This window comes from Eriocheir sinensis, chromosome 9 (genome assembly GCF_024679095.1).
Source record: "Eriocheir sinensis breed Jianghai 21 chromosome 9, ASM2467909v1, whole genome shotgun sequence".
NCBI classification, from domain to species: Eukaryota; Metazoa; Arthropoda; class Malacostraca; order Decapoda; family Varunidae; genus Eriocheir; species Eriocheir sinensis.
Genome location: NC_066517.1, coordinates 18,251,748 through 18,274,099, shown reverse-complemented (window position 1 = coordinate 18,274,099; position 22,352 = coordinate 18,251,748). Strand labels below are relative to the sequence as shown.

Sequence of the window (22,352 nt, the reverse complement as noted above, 5' to 3'; positions counted from 1 at the left end):
GAACAATAGATAGAGAATGGGAGTTAGAACAGAGTCCTGCGGGGCACCGCTGTTAATAGATTTAGGGAAAGAATAGTGACCGACTGCCACGGCGGAGACAGATCGGTCTGAAAGGGCGCTGGAGATAAACATACAGAGAGAGGGACAGAATTCATAGAAGGGTAGGTTAAAAATCAGAGATTTGTTCCAGACTCTGTTAAAATATTTCGAGATATCTAAGGCAACAGCAAAAGTTTCATCAAAACGGCTAAGAGAGGAAGACCAGGAGTCAATTATATAGGAAGGCAAGAAGATCGCCAGTATAGAACGCTCCTTGCGGAATCCGCACTGGTGATCAGAAAGAAGGTCAGAAGTTGATAGATGTTTAAGAACTATCCTATTAACCTGCTAACAAGAAACATTACCGTTGTCCTTTCCCTTCGTCCATAGTAACACCCGAGACAGGCGGCGCTGTTTAATGCTAGCTCAGGGACGGACTCAGCGGCCCTCACGGGCGGCGACCACGGCTGTCGCCAAGATGATTTCTTTTAAGAAGATTCAAAGACAAAACGTAGCAAGATGAGCAAAATTTGCCAACACAGCTCAGGAGCTCGGGGAGGTTGGGGAGTAGCTCAAGGCGTCATCTGGGGATATCTGGCGTTCTTGACCCCCGGCCCATTCTTGACTGTTTTTCACCTTCCACCCGTGATCCGCCACAGCCCTCTTTCTTGCTCTTATGAGTAGATGAATCGACATTTTTTTTATTTTGTCACTCAAGGACAACACGCGTTAATTTAGTCATTATTACGAGATGTACAGTTCATGAGGAACATTTCCCTCGCTGCTTAGCGTCACTGCATGCGACGGAATTTCTTAAAACGTCCTTTTCTCGACAAAATATTGACAAATGGCATTGTTTCATTTTCTTGCCTAATGATGACGATGATGATTTCATACCGGAAAGTTCTTAGTTATCCTACAATGATGTTTTAAAATATTCTGTGGTGCAGTAGTAATTAACGCAACAGTAACCTCGTGAACTCTATATCCACCCCCACCTGGCAGGGTTACCCATAGGAAGCTCAGGAAATGGTCATCGCCATAGGCCTAAAGCCGTCATCTGGGGATCAAGAATTACCCTAGACCGAGAAAGAATTTCCCAAAGTCTACCGAAGTTCCTTCGTTTCTTGCTCTAGCGCGTCAGATTTTCAAAAATCCCCCCTAATTCTCGAGAAGAATCCTATAGGTAACCCTGCCAGGTGGATGTGGATATAGAGTTCACGAGGTTACTGATGTATTACTGCTGCACCACAGAACATTTTAAAGATAAGTAAAAACTTTCCGGTAAGAAAACATCATCGTCATCATTAGAGACAAGAAAATGAAACGATGCCATTTGTCAATAATGTTCCTCATGAACTGTACATCTCGTAATAGTGATTAAACTAACGCGTGTTGTCCTTGACGAGTGACAAAATGAGAAAGTGTTGATTCATCCAGTCATATGAGCAAAAAAGAGTGCTCTGGCGGATCACGGGTGGGAGGTGAAAAACAAGTCTCAAGAATGGGCCGGGGGTCAAGAACGCCAGATATCGCAAGATGACGCCTTAAAAAGGAGGTGCGGCCAGCAAGAAAGTGGCCGTACCGGTTCCGCCGCGGCTTGCGCGGGACCCTTGATTCTTGTCAAGAATTTTTTTTGGGGGGGATTCTTGAATATCTGACGCGCTAGATCAAGAAACGCATGAATTTCGCTAGATTTGGGGAAATTCTTGCTCGGTCTAGGGTAATTCTTGATAGCTAAATGACGGCTTAAGGCCGCACCCTAAAACCCTATTCACACATAGGCGATCTCGGGACGAAAGCCATGATGTCAGACGGTTGTGCAAGTGCAGCACACAAGGAGTATCAGGACGTCAAGTTCGGTTGCAAGACTACGAGGGGAAGTGAGCGTAGTGGCGTTTTTTGTAGCCAACGGGCTGCAAAGTTGCCAAACGACCCGCGCGTTGATGACATGTCGGGCATCATTCGTTTAGCCATCGTTCAGCATTCGCTCAAGTGAACGATTTGCCGGGCAGCTATCAGGAAGCTGCTGTGCAGCTGTCGGACAGCGGTCGGGCAGCTGTTGTAGCGGTCAATATTTTAATTTCGTGCCCGATCTTTGCACGAGTGCTGCCCGACCTATCGCGAAAGCTGCACGAATGCTGCACCATAGCTGGACGATCACTGCGAGTGCTGCACGATGCGCTGGTTAAGCTTCACTGGGACTGTGCTGTTCATTTTTTGGGCCGCTATTACAGGAAGGATACAGACTCCCGCGAGGCAATACAGGGAAGAATGACTAAAATGAGCCAAGGACTTTGTTCTGGTCGTCCCGGGCATCCGTGTGTCCAGCCTGTATGTAGCCTCTGGGCCTGACGTGGGCTGTACAGATTGCAGGAGTCGTTATTGGAATGACTATACTGTCACTATAGCTACATCCACGCTCCATAATGCCACACCCTCCCTTCCCCAGGCCACCCACACGCCTCCCCGCCCTCCCCACCCCGCAACCCAATACCGCCCAGCTCCCCCGAGGACGCTTCTGACTCGACTGACAAGATGGAGCACTCCAACAAAGCCTCGAACATCAGCTGATGAAGCAGTTTAGGAAGTGAGCCGATTACGCGCTCATTGGAGGAAGGGATGAGATGATGATGAGCTGGGGAGGTAGGGAAGGGGGAGGGGAAAAGAGAAGAGAAGGAAATTAAATAAAAAAAGACTGTGTATATATAATTATGTCTGACGGTATCCAGCGTACGTACTGAAGAGTTGTTTAAACTCAGTCGACCCCAGAATAAGTTAATCGCACGCAGTGTTCTCAAACGTTGAAGACTTGTTTCCTTGTATATCATGGTGCCCCGACCCGCCTCCTGGGCCGTGAAAAAGAAAAGGAATGGATTGCTTTGGTCATTATTTCTGTTTCTTCTGTGTCTGTCTGTATAATGTACACACACACACACACACACACACACACAGGACTCACCACTGGGAGCGGGCCGATTACACCCGGTCTTGACGGAGGCTGGGGCACTACTGCATAACAGTGTCCTGTCCGGGGCTCCTTTAAGTACGCTTTCACACAGGTGCTCCGAGCCGGCGACATTCTACCCTAAATGACACCTTTTTACCCGAGATGATTCGTTCATTTTTCTTGAGGGAGCGCGGGAAGTTGTTTGTCATGATTTTATGTTAACCAAAAAGGATCCATCCCATTCTACTTATCTTCTTGATTTATTTTTTTGTGTTGGATGTACACTCATTGATTGTCTTAGGTAGACGTATACCTCTACGTTCCCAAGTGTTTCGTTCCCAATAATCACGTTTTGTCCTGGTAACAAGAAACATTTCCGTTGTCCTTATCTTTCGTCCATGGCAACACCCGAGATAGGCGGCGCTGCTTAATGCTGGCCCAGGGCCTTCGTCCATGGCAACACCCGAGATAGGCGGCGCTGTTTAATGCTGGCCCAGGGGTGGACTCAGACACCTCAAGGGCGGCACCCACGGCTGTCGCCAAGATGACTTCTTTTAAGAAGATTCAAAAGCAACACGTGGCAAGATGAACAAAATTTGCCAACACAGCTCAGGAGCTCGGGGAGGTTGGGGAGGAGATAAGGCCGCACCTTTAGTAATGTTTTAATATATGAAAAATTCAGGTGCCTTTAGACGCCATATGAACCAGGTATGCGGAGACAGCCTTCTGTGAGTACCTCATTTAATTACTTACCTCGGGGTGGATCCAGCGGGCCGTCACGGCGGGGCCAACCCTGAGGCGGCAACTCATAACCAAGCCTCGTGGGGGAAGAGGCTTGGGAGGGGACGATAATCACCTGCGAGGAATGAGTGAGAGGACACCAATCAGGAACAACGGAAACGCGGGCCCCTGGCGTTCCCCTGGTCATCACACCCTTGGTTGAGAAGAGAAGGACCCCAAAAGAGCATAATACACAACAACTCTGACACACATAATTATACGTGATGACAGTATGACAGTGTGTGCAGAGGCATGGCCGCCCTGCATGTAACTCTTGTGCTTAGAGCTCAGAATTATTGGCCCTCAGTCTTCTGCATTCCTGATCAAGGCACTGACGGGTGTGTGCTGTGATAATTAAACTTTATTTACTGAGCTCACGGCTGCAGCCTGTTAGGCTAAAGTCTGAACCGGCCACATATTCCTGAACTGTAACCGTGTTCAGAACCCGGCCCGACTTATGTTGAGATAATAAGGGAAATACAATGTGTATAATTAGAAGAGGATTACGTGGTTAGCTTGTGAGCTACGCCCCGCGTCAGCCACGGCTCAGCAGCGAGGGGAGATGCCCATCACGCAGACGCTTCAGGAACATGCGTGCCGGCCCAGGGCAGAGTGGTCTTGGCCTGAATTTCCGCCACAACACAATTTTAATCGGAGGTCTATCTGATCAATCTTTGCTTGCCAACTTTCCTCAAACTAAAAATAGTCGTCCCGGTCCCACCGTCTCGCTAGCTCACCAATGTCACTAATACAGCAGTCAGAGGCGTACGAGCCGGAAGGGTGGGGATAGGGAGCTGGGGGGCTCAAGCCCTCCCAGATTTGGGCAGACAAAGGTTTTTCGGGCAGAGTAGCCATCGTAGCCGCCTAGCAAGACTATGGAACTGGCGGCTCGTGAGCTGAATCCAGCCCTTGAGTGATTTTTCATATGGGATATTTTACTTTTAATTTCCCTTAAGAATCGATAGGCCAAAACTGTCATTTTCTGTCTTTTTAAATATTTGTTAGTTCTTTCTATTTATAAATTAACTATAAGCTAGTGCTGACAGGCTGAGCTGAACACCCATACGTAATAATGGGCTGGCTCATAAACCGTACATACGTGTCTAGTACCGGTACACTATATTCAGCAGAGAGGCCTTTAGTGGACCTCGTAGGCTGAAAACCTCCCTCCGCAGCCCCATGGGTCAAACAAGAACTAGCTGCCCAGCACTTATCAACACAGAAAGAGAATATGCCACTGAGTAATTGAAGAAAATATGAACAAAATTATAGATGTCTGGGAAAAAAAAATGGACGTGAGAAATATTTTTTCCAACTTTTTTTGTAGGCCTTAACCTTATTATTGATTGAAAAATTGGCATTTTATTCTTCTAATGATGTTTTTATTTATCATGAAAAATGAATTATAATTTACTGCAATTTTTAAGTATTAATATTATACTTATACTTTTGTAATATATATCAGTAACAGCCTTTATGTAGTTAGTATTACATTAAAAAGAATAGCCATTATCACTACTCAGTTCAATTTGAAACTTTAGGTTTTACGTAACAAATGTATATATGGGTCAGATTTAGCAATTAACCTTGATTATCATATATTTATTTATTTACTTATAACTGCTTGAGTTACAGGAAAAATATTTTTCGGGCAGAGTTTAGCCCCCCCGATGAATAGAGTCCCGTACGCCCACACTCACTGTCAAATTGATAATAATGGTAACGAATGGATTAATGGTCGATCCTTGGCGGACACACACACACACACACACACACACACACACACACACACACACTCACAGCCTTCTTATATTATCAGCTGCAGCGAGGTTATGTTTTTTCACCGCCTTTGATTTCATTTTACTGTGTTGTTTGCTTATGGGAAGTTATTGTGCTTGAAGTCAACAGCTTCCTTTGGTTTTAAGTTTTTTTTCTCTCCACTCTCCCTCGTTGCCCATCACATCTTTACTTTTTGTCTCGTCGTTGCTGAGGACATGCCATTGGTGGTGCTGGGGGAGGGCATGGCCTTAGCGACGGAAAACTTAAAGACGAAGATGAGATGCAGCCGCAGGAGGAACGTGAGAAAATTAAAGTTACGGAAACAGTGGCGGGGGAGCCAGACGGGAGGATGGCCGTGTTAGGGCTTAATAATGTCACCAGAAATATCCAGTCTTCCAGCTACCACGCCAAATTTGGAAAATAAACATATTTTTTCTCGAAGGTCTGAGGGAAGACACGGGGTAGACTTTGCCTTCCCTTCGTCTCTCCCGCAGACCTTCGTTCCAAAAATGCTAGTGACTATAGGTACGCACCGTCCTTCCCTTCGATCTTCGTCGCAAAACCTTCGTGACTCTTGGTACAGGCCCCAGACTGTAGGCAAAATAATTCTGGGTCTACAGATTTCTACAGACTTATGGCAACCAACTCTGATTTTCAGTTCTGGTGGCAGCAGTGCTTGGCTCATGCAGACCATAACTATTCGGCCCACAGCTGCTGTGCTCGGATTTGGAACACAGGGTTATATGGAGAGCGCGTCCCTTACCCCGCCGTGGTGGGATGGGTGACGCCAGCAGCGCGGCGCGGCGGCCATGATGCTGTGCCCAGCTCATCTAAAACTCACGCCTGCACACGCCTCACTCCCGCCCACCTTCCTGACACTACCATTTAATATTAAGAAAAAACCGAAGCCACCATCGTCTTCCTGAGAAAATTCTACGTCAGAATGGCATAAATTTGAAACAAAAAATATAAAAATAGATATATGAAAGTTAAATCTATCTATCTATCTATCTTTTATCTATTCCTCTCTATCTATACTTTTTTTCTGTTTTTCCATCTCCCTCCATTAATCTGTATCTCACTTTATCTCTATATTCATCTCTCACTTTCTCTCTGTATTTATCTATTTTTCTCTCAATCTACTTCTGATTTTCTATCACTTTAATCTCTCTCTCTCTCTCTCTCTCTCTCTCTCTCTCTCTCTCTCTCTCTCTCTCACCGGTCTCATTTACCGCTACTGTGTTTCATCTTTCTAAAATTAGTCTGATTAATCTCCTGTAATTGGCCGAGGTGTTCCATTCATTACCTCACTATTCTGTTTGTCTTTCGTCTATATTTTTCTTTTCTGTTTCATCTCTCTTTTTTCCTTCCTGTCTCTCGGTGTGATTTTCTTCAATTTAATATTGTTACAAATGTGTTGTATGTGTGTGATTGCATGTGTAATGTGATGAAATCGTAGCATGATGCAATGTTAACTTAGCATGGTGCAAGAGTCGGGGGTGAGCCGTGCAACGTGTTGGGACGAGAGAGAGAGAGGGGAGCGGCGGCGGCCGGGGCAGGAGAGTAGCGAGCAAAGACTATAAAAGAAAGACAAGAAAGTTGAACGAAACTCTGTGAGCAGCTGGCGTCGGCTCGCTAGATGGCATTGGTGTAATATCGACACCCAGGACCAAGACCAAAGAGACTATATACCAAGAGATAGTGGTATGTAGTAGCCATCTATTGCAGCCCACCAAAACGTCACTTTTCAGGGACAGCACCCTATCCAGCCTTCACTTATTTTATTTCATTGTAAAATGATTTACTAATGGGGTAAAGAAAAATATATTTGTTCTTATGTTTTATTAGGTATTATCTACACTATATCAATTTGTTTTTTTAGGAAAAATATGATGTTAGGAAAAATATGATGTTGAAAGCATTTGCTAATATATATATATATATATATATATATATATATATATATATATATATATATATATATATATATATATATATATATGTGTGTGTGTGTGTGAAATACAAGCAAACCATACAACATTCTATGCATGCTAAATTACTATAATGCCTTTGCAACTGTGGTAACCCGGATGTCACACTGGTCCTGTGTCCCAGGGTAATGGGTTCCCTAACACCACAGGCTCATGGGCTAATGTTACAGAGATGAGTACCGAGGCCACATGCTGACCTTTTGCAAAATGCTCTTAGCTGAGTAAAAATATCATACTAACTGTACAAGTGCCAGATATTGGCAAGCATTGCATACTGCTTGACAAGGCAGAGAACAAAAGCTTCTAAGCATTACAACTGAAATAAACAATGGGAGACACTCAAAGCTTGTTAACTGAACATGACCCAATTTATAACAGGCAAAACCAACAATGGTGCGTTATATACAATGAAAACTGTATAAAAATGTTGCAAGGCACACCAATATAAGAGGAAAGCATCATAAAACATGCTGAAATACATGATGGAGGACATTAAGAAGGTAACACATGAGTTGTCTTAAATGGAATGCAATAACTTGGTGGTCCTGGGAGACAGCCGAGCCTGGAGGTGAAAATGGGATGTAGGACACGGTATGATCTCACAAGCTCTGACCTTGGTGTCAGGGTCATGAAGATATTAAGCTCAGTAGACACAATTATGCAGCGGAGGCACATATGATAAAAGCAAATGAGACAAAATAAGGCAACTCATAGAGTAAGAAAATAGCAGGAAAGTTATGCTGCAGTATGTGACACACCAAATTACAGGGCAGAGAGTGATATGTATTTCATAGGCTACATCAGTAAACATGTAGCATTTATTGCAGGAAGCACACATTAAAGTTGGATGTAATAAAATATATGTTTTATGCACACATTAAAGTTGGATGTAATAAAATATATGTTTTTAGCACACATTAAAGTTGGATGTAATAAAATCATTTGATATGAAACTCCTTGAACTGGCCAACCAAACAAACCACTCTCTGCCCCCCCCACCCCCCCTCAAAAAAGCATTATTTTTCACAAGGTTTATGAGGCATTAGTCAAGAATATCAACTGCCATTACATTTTGTAAATCATACCTATGTGATTATGTATATCACATAAAGCAGAAAAAAATTTGCAAGCTGTAATACAAACAAGATTACTCCTGGAAGCCACATTAATGATGCCAGACACGTGATGATAGACACTTAGTGTGATGAAATTACATGCTGTATTTCACATTATGAAACCAAGCCAAGTGTCACTGCAGGACATATTAGGTAAGGCAGACACCAAAAGCTTGCTACCTGAACAAGATTAAATATAACAGGCAAAATCCACAATAAAGCATTGCATACTGTTGGGTAGGGAAGAGAACAAATGCTTCCAAGCATTACACCTGAAATAAACAATGGCAGATATTCAAAACTTGTGAACTGAACAAGATCTGATTTATAATAGGCAAAACCAACAATGGTGCATTACATGCGATATCTGGCAGGGGATTCCTTGCATTACAATTGGAAAGTGGCAGACACCTAAAGCTTGTTAACTGAACAAGATCTGATTTATAACAGGCAAAACCAACAATGGTGCATTATGTGTGATATCTAGCAGGGAAGATAAATGATTCCTTGCATTACAACTGGAAAGTGGCAGACACCCAAAGCTTGTTAATTGAACAAGATATGATTTATAACAAGCAAGCCCAACAATGGTGCATTACTTGCAATATTTGGCAAAGTATATGGGAAAAAAAGAGTAATACTAAATAATGGCAAATCCCACGGTTTCTCTTCTTTTGACAAAGCCTGTGCTCTTTGCTGCAGGGCTGTCAGAGTCTGTTTGCTCCAGCCAACATGTACTGAAATACCCCTGAGTCATGATTGAAGTGTTGAAACTGAAGACAAGTGAAATACTGTGCTCAGAAATCTATTAGCATTTGGACTTTGATAGTATAAGGCCAGAGCAAACCTCCTCTCTTGTAACCCATATCTCCTACTAGGCTTAGATCTTGGCATCTTGCAGCATGTTGAACCTGACCTCATAAAAATCCATCCCTATTGGATCTAAAAATTGCTGGCTCTGGGCAAAAACTGCCCAGGATTTGTAACAGCCTGGGCTTTGAGCTGCCTTGCCCCCGGTGCAGACGACAGACTGTTGTTTTCACTTTTCATGTCTGAAAATACATGAAAAAATATTTAATCACAATTAATCACAATTCTAAATAATAAAATATGTGCATGTAATTGCATTATTTTCAGTGCTATAAGGACAGTGAATCTAAGCATTGACATTATGTCTGCACGCCAGCATCGATGGAAGGCTTCACTTAGATTGCCTGACAAGAGTAATATTTTCAGGAGAGATGGGGGAGAGGATACAACTGGAGACTCTTGACAGATATAATGTCAAGATCTACAAGCACCCATTTACCATATATATCTTTGATGTTCAGTCCATACTAAAACATTTGTCAATGTGTTGCCACACTAAAAATATAAAATTCCCTGTTTCTGCAATGTTAGTCATACCTAAGCCCTGCTAAACCATCCAAGTGAATCAAGAATGAGTTCTGGCGGCAGCATGAGCCAATACTAAATGGCACCACTATAAAAAAAAAGCCTGCATCATGACGGGCCTGGGCCGCCAGGCGCCTGAACGCTATAGGCAGGTGGGAAAAAAAAAATAAATAAATAAATAAAAAAGGATCACATCAGAAGAATGGACAAAGGTTTGTTAGTGGCACTTCAAGGTTATGCTACCTCTTCAAAGATTGGCCAGTGATGGTTTAAAGTGGAACAGGATAAACAAGAAACAGGTAGATATCTGTGGACACTACTGTTACTATCAAATGCCAGCCTATGGCAAAATTTGAACCTATGCTATCAAAAACATCAGACCCATATGCTGATCACTCGACTAATCATCTACACCCATAGAAACATAATAAAGAGTTTAAATATATCATTCAAAATTTCAACCTTTTTACATACTTTTTTTTTTGAGATATGAAGCCTACTGGTGTAACAGTTAAATATTGAACTCAATTTGTATGCAGAGATGTGAAGTATGTTATTAAGCTGTAATGTTTCCAACACATTAGTTGTGATTAAAGCAACACGGAATAGTAACTAAAGAGGATAAATTATCACTGAGAACAAGAGGTTCCTTACTATATTGTGATGAGCTTGATGGCCGAGTCGAGTTTCCTCCAACCCCATCAAGTTCACACCTGTTGAGAGGCAATTTTTTAATCAAAGTGAAAATTGGATGCAAATGGTCACTAAAACTAGTTATTATACTTGGTGTCACAAATTTGGGCAAAGAATTTAGGGAAGGACTCCTGGACTTGGCGTCACTGATGAGGTAAATGATCTCGTGCACTCATTGGGCTATAATATATACATTGTTATAATGTGTATTATTGTCTTGTTACTATATATTACCTACTGATAATGGAAATACATGTCAAGATTAATCATCAAATACAAGGAAAAAAGAATAATGTATGGAAAATTTGAACTTTTAATTTCATGTAACAAAAAATGTTTATAATACACAAAAAGGTTGGATACTTCAGATGTAAAGATTTTTGGATATAACATCACCCCCTTCCTCCATATTGGTTCTTTAAAGCAAGGGTTGACTACAGCTGATTATTATTTGCGGCAGGTTACACGACACTTTTTTTAGTGCAAACCATCTGGAAATCAATGATCATTATAAGGAATACTTCTCATGAGTAGCTACTAAAACTTGACAACCTAGAAGGATGCACCATCAGACTGTAAAGGATAGATATATTATAAGACATAGCTACATTGGTGGATCAATGTTCCTGAGTGATACAGGAAAACTAGCTCACTAAAACAATGCTTTGGCACAAAGTCCAGGCCGTTATACCCATTGATTTAGGTCACTCCACCAGTTTTTCAAGACCAGGACTGCCGAGAATGGCTAATTGGTAATGCTAATGCTCCTTCCACCCGCAAAAAGTCTGACGTCCTCCCAAAAACTAATTTCCTGGATCTGCACCCAAAGACATACCGTAACATGGTTCAGTGATCATGGACAAAAAAAAAAATGTTAAGACAATCAATATCCAATCATTTCAGGATACATAAATCAGCATCCATATGAAGGAATTCTACAACTTAAAAGTGATGTTGAGCAGGGCATGTGTCAAGTGACTTGCACAGTCTATTTTGTGAAGTCATAATTAGATTAATAACACAACAATCAACAAACACTAGATGAAGTATTCATACCAAAATCAGTACATGGAGCTGGTGCACTGCAATGGGAAGCACATTCCTGCAGCTCATCAAGAGGGTTGAATGATGCCATGTACTTCAGGGGGGGTGGCTAAATGTCTTCACCCTTGGCCTCTCCCCCTTCAGCTGCCACATTCTCTTGGATGATATCGGACGTGTTCAGATCTGTTGGGATGTGGTTGTGTTAGATGTGGAATAACATACGACAGTGGAACATGGAAGGAAAGAGTATGTCCACACGGTAAAATACAGAGATGAGGATTGCACTGCATTAGTTGAGTGATTACAAGATGTGGATTGAAATTCTTTGGATACTGAAAGGATGTACGGGGACAACTGGGTGAGAAGAGAGAGAGATGCAGATTTTTGTTATATAGCTAGATACACCAATGAAGACTTAGGACATACACATTCAGAAAGACCACAATTTTGGCTGCTAGACAGAAAAACACTAGATGTCAAAGTGCCAGGACATTGAAGGAAGTAATAATAAGAAAAGCAATAATAATTAATGAGTATAAATATATTTCTGATATTTTTGTTCATTTTAATGCTAGTATTGGAATTTTCAAACACTAAGAATATAATAAATAAATATTGATAAATTAATTAAAATAAATACATTAATTGTACTAATACTACCACTAACAATATTAACAGCACTGCACCTAATAGACTGAGCAATAAACTGAGTCTGATATGTAACCATAATTAAACTGTCTCTGTCTGAGTGTTATGTGAAGCTTGCTCCATGCACCATGATAGGAATGGCATAGATGCATGCAGGTTGCTGAGATGCTTACAGTCACCAGCCACTTGTAGATATGGCACCAAAATGTGTTGGAAGCATTGGCGGCCAACTTCCATTTAATTAACTATTATTTTCTTTAAACAAAGGAGACAGCTCAAGAGCAACAAAGCGTACTAGAAAAAAAAGCCCCACTCACCACTCCCAAACAGACAAAAGTAGAGTCTTGATACACTCTTCTTGAAGGTCAAATTATAGGCAGGAGGAAATGCGGACAATGGAAGGCTGTTCCAGTTTATCAGTTTAAGGGATGAAAGAGTGGAGATATGCTGATTAACTTTTGCATAAGATGTTTGGCAAGATAGAACATGCAGTAATTGACTTAAATTAGAAAAGTATAGATTTAGGAGGGAAATGGGCAGGCATTGGTTTAATAATAGGGTGGTGGGGGAATGGAATAGATTCCGCAATCACATAGTGAGTGCAGGGACGATAGCTTGTTTTAAGAGTAGACTGGATAGCTACATGGACGAGGCTGACAGGTGGTAATGGGGAGGAATCTGGAGCTGCCGTGTGTAGGCCATTCGGCCTCTTGCCGCGGGAGGAGGGGAGGCATGCAGTTAGCAAGTTCAGAACTGTCAGCGTGAAAATTAGAATTTCCACATTATCATTATTTATATATATATCACTTACCCCGGGTGGCATCCTTCCGTAATAAATGTAGCTTCACACCAGGCTGTGTCCTCTTTATCACCACAAAGGGACATGATTTGAGGCTCCGGCTGGTAAACGTGGCGGCCGCGGCGGTGTTATGATTTTTGAACGAGGCAGCGTTGCCATCGGAGCAGAGAAAGATATTTCTGCGAATAGCGGTATAATAAACAGTATAAGTTAGACCGAGATAATTATATTCACCCACTCTTTCCACCTACAAACCAATGACTCAATGTATATATATCATCATTACTGATGGAAGTCAGCGTGCGTGCTAAAACAATGAGTTTGGAAGAAAAAACATGATCACATAGTTTTAAAGAACGGCAGTAGGGCTACAATTCCTTGGTTCATTCCAGTATGTATACAGAAAGGTTAAACACATAAAACACATCTAACCACACATGCAGAAAAAGTAATATAATTGTGGTATAATAATATAACAATAATAGCATTACTCATGACATGCAGTCAGGCTATATCTACCTAGTAAATATATACAGTATATATAGTTCCTACTGTTCATTTTAATATTTATCTACCTTTCTTTTTTTTATTTAAAATGGGAAATAACCAGACTGAAGAAAAAAAGTAGCAACATTTGCTGCTTGATCCCATGTAGCAACACTGCTGATTGGTTCTAGGGGTTGGGGTGGGTCTGGTGGGGGGGAGGCGCCTGGATGTAAACAAAGCTGCTCCTGCGCCATCTGTTGCAACCGACATACACCAACACCCGCCCACGGTCTCCCATAGAGGCCCCCTCTCCTGTTCTATAGTCTCCTTGACCAAGACCAAGACCCCTTGTCTGTTTGTTTACCTTTGACACGTGGAGTACCTGACACGCCTCCGCCTGGGCCACACACGACTCAGCGCTCACCTACACCGCCTGCGCCTGGCCCCCGACCCTCACTGCCCAAGGAGTCACTGCTCCTGGTCCAGGACCGTCGAGGAGACCAATGAGCACCTCCTGCTGCACTGTGTACTTCAGATAATCTATAAGTTATGCTTCTTACACATGTTTGTTTTACTCTTCTTCTTTAAGTTATGCCCTTGTGTAAGACAGGTATAAACCAATTTATATGGCCTAGTATTATGTAACTTTTTTTTTTTTTTTTTTTTCGTTTCTAATAAGATTAATCCCCATGTATGGGGAACCGGGCCTCTGACCGTACGGCGGCCCGGTAAGGGAGATTCAGGCAATGCAAACTTCGGTAGCGGGTGTAAGGGGGCGCCCTCGCCGGCAGGTGCGTGCGGCGGAGGCACGGGTGCGCTGGGCAGCCCGTAGCAGGACCCGGGTGAGCAGCCAGACAGTCAACTTAACCGGCGGACAGGAAGGGCGGGCCGAGCTGCTCACCCGAGGAGGACTGGCGTGTCTCTAACTTTTCTAAGTGACTGTACTTGTCTATTTGTTGTGTAATTTTCTTTATTATTCTTATTCCTATATTCTTGAGATTATTCCATTGCATTAATGCCCTATTATCTTTCTCTACTTTGTGTATAGCTAATATGCGACCAATATTTCTTTCTCATATTTTCTTTTGCTTGTGTGTCTGTGTTCATGCATTTTCTATAATGCACAATGCGTGCCATATATCTACATGCCAGCATATATTTGTTGTATATAATTTTCTAGACAAATACAACTGAACTGCACATTTATGTCATTGTTTCTTTGTCCAAATTACACTAATTAGTTAAGTAAATAGCTGTGTGTGTGTGTGTGTGTGTGTGTGTGTGTGTGTGTGTGTGTGTAAAAAAAGTTACACTTCATGAACTATGGTCTTTGTGGTTATACCACCCACCACTGATGAAAGGTAGCATATAATAATCATATAATACATAATGAATGATGAAAACGTAAATAAGATCTAAGCATATGATACAAACTACAAAGCGACAAGGTCACAAGATGAAGAGGAGACCGTACATCCGCAGACGACGTACTTAATATAGTTTGGCGTCGGCTCAACAGATGGCGCTGCTGGTCTTTATCTGCCTCACATTTTCTTTAACGCTTTCCTATCTTTTATAGTCTTTGATTGCGAGGGAGAGACGCCGAGGGGTGGTTGAGGAGACGGGTGGCTGCTTGCGGGTGTTCAGTTGCGTGCCCCGCCCGTCGTGAGCGAGTGCGAGTCTGTCGTGCCCCTGTGTGCCTGATTAACTGTTCTGTGCCCTTGAGATTTACTGTACTGTGTGAGGAACCTGTCATTAAACTAGGAATTAATGTTGAACGTGTATCTTTGTGCCCTGCCTCGTGCCTCCTTCCCTCGGTGTTCTGTGTGGGCCGCTGTCGGTGGTTGCGACGCCGCGCGCCTTGTGTTCTGGGGTTCACAAGTCACGACCCGTGTGCTGTTCTGTGGCACGCTGCCTGCCCGTGTTTGGAGTGTGGTGCGGGGGGTGGCGTAACAATATCATCTTCATGTCGTTCTGTCTCTTTATTTCGTCTGTTTGTATGAGAGTTAATCTGTCTGTCTGTCTGTCTATGTCTGGCTATCCGTCTTTGTCTGTCTGTGTGTCTGCCTTGGCTTTGACGGTCTGTTCTAAATGTGACGTCAGTGAGATTTTAATTATTTCTCGACTTGTTTTACTGATTCAACATTTCGTAATTTTCTTTTTTTTATTAACGAGACAGATCAGCGAGGTAAAGCAAATGTAATTAATCAGGTGTTGTATTTCAAATTGTGGTGGTGGAGTGCAGAATGTATAACGAATTAGTGGTTATAAAATGCGGTAATGTTAGCAATTAGGAAATGTTAATTAATGCGATGATTACGAACGCGAAGGAAGCCTGAGAGAGAGAGAGAGAGAGAGAGAGAGAGAGAGAGAGAGAGAGAGAGATTTAACACCACCACTTCGTCTAGTAAAAATAAAGAGAACACAATAAACCAACTACATAGACTCGGAACAAACAGCCAAACCAGTCAACAAGTCTTTCAAGTGTGACGAACCAGGTAAAGAGGGGGACAGGTAAGTACTAATTAATACCCTGCAGTACCAAAGGAGTGGGAGGAAACATGGAAACATAAAAAAAGACAGGCCACAGAAAGCCCATTTGCTCATTATGGGGTTGCCGCTCTTTAGTGATTTAATTTGCTGGACAGTCACCGAGTTGCAAAATAAAACCGTATCTTGATAATTACTCTGCGTGTGTGTGTGTGTGTGTGTGTGTGTGTGTGTGATCCTGCCCCGGTAAAGGTCACAATTATATATCTCTAACTGGTTCTCTCTTTCTGGCATTTGTTACTTGGGCACACACGCATACTACACCCCCCCCCCCCCTCTCTCTCTCTCTCTCTCTCTCTTGGTTATATGTCCTCCGGGAATTGCGGTTCGTACGTGAATTAAACCGAGAAATTAATTGCCGCCTCAACTCGTAATTCGATGAGGGGGCGACGCTGGGCCGAAACCGTTCACTTAGCCAATTTGCTGCTCGTTTCCTCGCCCACTACCCCCCATACCCTTCTACTCCCTCAATCCCCACTTATTTCACTCCCCCCTTCCCTACTCCTCTTCCTTCACATTTTTTTCTCCCTCTCCTCCCCCCTCGTTTGCGTTTCCCCCCATTCTACCCCGCCCCATATTTCATTTCTACGGAAACTACGGGAGATCGTGGACACGCCAAAAAACCACGGAAATGAGAGCCACGCCAGCGGAAATCGTAGTTTGACTGAAGGTCCACGGAAATTTTGCCCCCTCTTCTTCTCCCACTCGTTCACCTCTTCCTCCTCTCTCCCTAACTCTCTCTTCTCCCCCTTTGCCTTTTTCCACCTCTCTAAGGATACGTCTCCGTGGTCTAGTGGTCAGTGTGCCTGGCTTCTACTCCGCGGGCCCCGGTTTCGAATCCCGGCCCGGGCAGTTGGCGTGCAGCTCACCCAGCTGTTCATCCTCCCTTTCGGGCCGGTCGATAAATAGGTACCTGAGGAAACCTGGGGAAGGTAAACTGTGGTAACTCGGATGTCACACTGGCCCTGTGTCCCGGGGTAATGGGCTCCCTCCCACCACAGGCTCAAAGGCCAATGTTATGGATAAGCACCGAGGCCACGCGCTGCTACAGCGTATGCCCCAAACTTTACCTACCTTCAGGAAAGATTAATCATACTAACCTTCACCACCCACCACCCACCCAAACACTCACAAGATGTTACTGACCTCAGAGGGCTAACACACAAGACACACACACACACACACACACACACACGGAGATTTGCATGTTTTGATATTGCCTGGTCTTTAAAACGTGTTCCGAAATAGTTGCCCACAAGTTGCACCTACATCTGCTAAATTGAAAGCAAAATAGGGTTGCCTGAGTTAATAGGAAGAAAAAGAAGAAGAAAAAGAAAAAAAAAGGAAAAGGACGACGAAAAAAGAAGCAGAAGAAAAAAATAAGAGGTAAAAAATGAAAAGAGGCAGAGGATGAAAAAGAAAACGATGAAATAAAGTAAAAAAAGAAAAAAAAATGAGAAAGTTAATGTAAGACAAATCAACTGAGTACACAAAGCCACGAAATAACCAACAAATTAACAATGAACATATGAAAACAAACACATCAACAAAAATAAAATAGCTTCAGCCCATATACACTTTTATTTTCACCGGCCGGCGCTGCAATATCGCGGCCCATCACCGAAACTAATCAATTCAGCAGCAGAGTTATTCGAAATGGCGATTACTTTTCATTAATTCCTTATTGCATCACATTCTTCCCTCCGTGATTTCATAAAGTAATAGTTGCAACAAATAGTAGAGTTCGGGTTGGCTGGGACGCGGCGCTGATTGTTTGTTTGTTTATTAGGTTTGTTAATTTATTTTACTTTATTTCGTTTTGTTTAATTTCGAGAACCGCAAGTCAGAATGATAGAATCTGTACGGAGGAGGATGACAAAAATGATTCAAGGGGTGAGAAACTTGCCGTATGAGGACAGACTGAAGCATTTATATCTACAATGGATACAAGTGTTCGTTTTCTGCCCCTAAACACTTGGAAATAAAGTGATAAAGCAATGAATAAAGTAATAGGTCTTCGGCGTTTATTGTTTTTTATTACATTTGTTTATTATTTTTACTTTATTTGGTTTTGTGTGATTTCGAGAACAGGAAGTCATGAATATAAGTACTCGTTTTCTCTCCTTAAATACTTGAAAATAAAATGAAGCAATAGATAAAAGTAATACAACACAACCATACTGAAAGCTCATATGGTTTTCCTCTCATGTAACACAATTAGTACAACAAGCAATGAGTGTTACAAGTGCATATGGTCTACTTTTTGATCAACACTAGTAACATAACACAAAATTCAAGGGTTATTACCAATATTCGAAACATTCAACGCGCGTCGCACTCAAAGGAAAGCTAAAAGAGCGAACACTCATAATAGCGCGAATTTATAGTTGGATTAATTTGTTTTCATGTTGTGTTGCGAATGTATGTCTGCCAGACCACACGGACGCCAGAGAACGTTACCCAGAACATTGTATGACGCGATGCAACATAAAATCATTGGAACGCCTCTCCGCCCGAAATTGACATCCCTTTTGGCCACTCTTCTAAACTCTCTTTTCTTTATAGGGGCAGTGATTAGCGGGCTTGAGCTACTTCCTTTGCTGAAAAAAAAAAAAATCTCTGACGCAAGACATTTCATACTCTAAATACTCGTAAAATGCAATACAACACGACCACGTCTCGCAGTGAAGGGCACAAAGTTTGCAGCAAAAGTTATTCAATCTATTTTTTTCCTCTTAACTGCCAAGAGGATTCTGCAATACAAAAAAAAAAAAAAAAAAAAAAAAAAAAACGCGGACTGGCAGTGATTAGTATGGTATTCGCCATCTTGAATCGGGTGTAGTTCTAGAGTTTTGAATATGTAAACAACAGATTCAAATGCAATTAGGTTTTACTGAGGGTTCTCTTAGCTAAAAGCGAAAAAAATATAAAAGAAAACGTGATCTCCCTGACATTGACTGGACTGCAATTTCCCCATTTGATCCTCCCGATGCTGACGCCCCCAACCCCAAACAGACGCCAACTACACGACACATTCATTGACATCATTCATACATTTTCACTCTTACAAACAGTACTCCAGCCAACACGAACACATACTGTAACACGCCCCGATGGCCACGGTGGCCCTTTGACCACAGCACACACACTTGACCTTTTTCTCACCAACATTCTTAACATAACAAACACTCAGGTTGTTCCAGGACTTAGGGCCGCTTTCACAGTCGTCTGGTACGCACCCTACCCAAAGGCCTTACCATCCTGGTAGCAGCCGTTACCATCGCCTCGATCCTCTTTCACAGTCGCTGTTTACGTGGTATCGGCGACTACCAGCGTGGTGACGGTCATGACAAGACGAAGGCGCGTGATTCGGCAGTGTTGGTATGCCGGAGCGGCGGGAAATGTCAACATTACATCAGCTGAGCGGAGGATTATGAAGGATAAATGTGAAAAATAAACGTACAAAGAGAAAACGTGACGAATAAATATAAAGAATAACATATGGGGGATCTGGGTCTTGGGTGTGAGAAGGCAAATTGACTGAAATAAGGGCCTCCAAAATTTCCCTAAAATCGGGAAAAATCCCTAGTCCCGAAACTTTGAGTTAAGTTTCCTAACTCTATTGTCTTTTAATCGGTTAATCTAATTTAACAACCTTGCAGCGGCAGATGCCGCTGCATCCGGTCTGTTGACGAGTGTTGGGCGTCTCATTAGATGCCCAGCGTAGTGGCCGCCGCCGCCCCACTCCGTACCGCGTTGCGTACCTGCGAAATTTTCGAAAGCCCACAACGCATGTTGAATATACTTAAACTACTTCAACCGAACTTTATAACCTAACTGCTAACGGGGGTCCTTCGCCCCCCTCGACCCCCCCTGTGCTAAGGAGGACAGCTCTATCTGCCCAACTTGTCAGTCCCACACTTGACACACAACAGCCTAGGCAGCTTTATATTTTACCCAACTTGGGGAAATTTCCCCGTGTTGCTAGCAACCTGCCGTGAGAGGAAACAAGTATTTGAAAACACACAACCCCTATTAAGCCTATCATTCCATATATTTTTTTTTAAATAAATATTTAACAATTACATAATTATGGTTAGGATAGGCGGTGGTTGAGTGGTAGCGTGCTTGGCCCACATTCACCGCGTGATGGACGACGCGGGTTCGAGTCCCCACACTACCACCACGTATTTTTCAGTCACCACCGAGTGGCTTAAAACTACCCACATGCTGTCCTGAAGACCACCCATCAACCCGTCCAAGTGAATGAAAGAGTTCCGGGGGGCAGCATGAGCCAAGAGAAGATGGCGCCACTATAAACACTTGCCTGCGCCATGACGGGCTGGGGTCGACTTCCATCCAGGCCCCTCAAGAGAGCCTACCGGCGCAACAGGCGTACACGTAAAAAAAAATTAAAAAAAAAAGCCAAAATACTGACGGTTAACCCGTCCACTTTTGCTAAGTTGATGCTAGATCATTGTTACTTTGTGGTGCAAAATAAACCGATTTATGACAGCTGTCATCCAGCCCTGACGCTCCTGCTGTCAAATGACCCGGGAGTGACCTACTGATTCCTACCTATTACCATGGCCTCAATTTTACTCAGATTTTGAGTTGCGCGCGTTGAACAGTATCCGTTTTTTTTTTGTGTGTGTGAGTGTTATGTGCTTGTCACAGCTTGATGTGCCCACGAGGCACCAAGCGCATCCCATATGACACGCCCGTGTCACTGTTCGAATATGGTGGTATTGAAGGGTCACAAGGCCTCGGTTTGGGGCTTTGACGGCGCAATGTGGCACGAGGTGCCTCATGGGCGATACCAATAAAGAGGCTAAATAGTCAGTTAACACTTACCCAGAGGGTGAAGTAGAATGATAATCTGAGGAGACTAAAGAAGACTTGACTGTCGATCCCGCCGTCCATCATGGCGGCCCGAGGAAGACTGAGATTCAGAAAGCTGCATACGTGGCAGAGAGATACACCCCCGCGTAGTAATACTTCATGAATGTAGTACTTTAAAATTATAAAATACAAATACTTGCGTCATTATTTGCTTTAATATAGAGAAGAAAATAACGTAGAGCTCGTAAAGACCGTTTTATGTCCGAATTCGTAATGATCCATGCGCGTTCTGGATATTAATGACATAGGGGTAATTGTGGAGAGTCACTCTGCGCCTCAAAAATACGATAATACGCCTCCGTATTATGGTTAAGGGACTAAATACCTGTCCCTTAACCATAATAAACCATAAAATGAAGGCGGAAGTAAAGAAAAAGCCGAATTAATCCCCTTCCCCCAACGATCTTGGGGGACCCGTGGGAAGTCGGGGTATTTGGGCGGGGGTGCATATTTAAACTACTCCAACCGAACTTTACGACCTGCTAACGGGAGGGGCTTTGCCCCCCTCGACCGCCCTGCTAGCCAAGGGGGGCTTTACCCCCCCCTGGACCCACCCCCTTACCTTTACTGCCACGCCTATCCTCCATTTCTCCTCTCCAAATACTGGAGAGGCTTGCCCGTCGGCAGGGGCAAGCCAAGAAACAGCTGACCGCGACGCCTATTATAGTCTTCGCTCATATGAAACCAACATAAAAGCCTCTCAAACCATCTACTTGGACTCCGGAATCTCTTACATTTAATACTCGATTTTCCTTTAACACTGGATCCCTTATAGCAAGAGATGGGTTACCTGCATCTATAGAACATGCGCATTCGCCCTTTTGATGGCAGTGCCCCACACGGCGGCCATATTGGTGGCTTTATTTACAAAATATATATTTTCGCCGTAAGTAGAGCACAGAAACGCTTCGTTTCAGGTAGACAGCATCATTGCAATAGCTGCTTTTACCCCACAATTTCCCTGGTCTTCATAGCCCTCCCCACTACCAGGTGTTTTAATTTTGTTGAAGGGAACAGGACTATGATGTTATTCCTTATCATCACTTGTAGACACAGTATATGTTTGATGCGCCGGTAAAACTAGAGTAACACAACAGTACGTGATAGCTTGGAAAGGCTAGTAATGGCGTGGGAGCAATATTGGAGGCGCGTAGTGATTCTCCATATTTACCCAATTACAC

At 43.0% G+C, this 22,352-nt stretch overlaps 2 protein-coding genes and 1 long non-coding RNA gene across 7 annotated transcripts in view; 1 reads left to right on the top strand and 2 right to left on the bottom strand.

The window, feature by feature from the left end:
* LOC126996069 (uncharacterized) overlaps positions 1–6,542 on the top strand; it is a 10,836-nt gene extending 4,294 nt beyond the window's left edge. Inside the window, exon 2 of the long non-coding RNA XR_007750897.1 lies at positions 6,207–6,542. This is a non-coding gene — a long non-coding RNA (uncharacterized LOC126996069). The remainder of the gene's footprint in view (positions 1–6,206) is intronic.
* Positions 1–22,352, bottom strand: part of LOC126996067 (organic cation transporter protein-like) — a 70,546-nt gene that overhangs the window by 16,253 nt on the left and 31,941 nt on the right. The window lies entirely within an intron of this gene.
* Positions 1–22,352, bottom strand: part of LOC126996068 (organic cation transporter protein-like) — a 39,444-nt gene that overhangs the window by 16,253 nt on the left and 839 nt on the right. The window contains exon 2 of one of the 3 annotated variants that reach the window (XM_050856138.1): positions 3,743–3,845. The exons of 1 other annotated variant lie outside the window; for it this stretch is intronic. In XM_050856138.1, coding sequence (XP_050712095.1) covers positions 3,743–3,799 — 57 coding nt within the window. In that variant the 5' untranslated portion in view covers positions 3,800–3,845. Of the gene's footprint in view, positions 1–3,742; positions 3,846–22,352 lie in introns of those variants that run through there. One more of the 3 variants, XM_050856137.1, reaches the window with a different exon arrangement.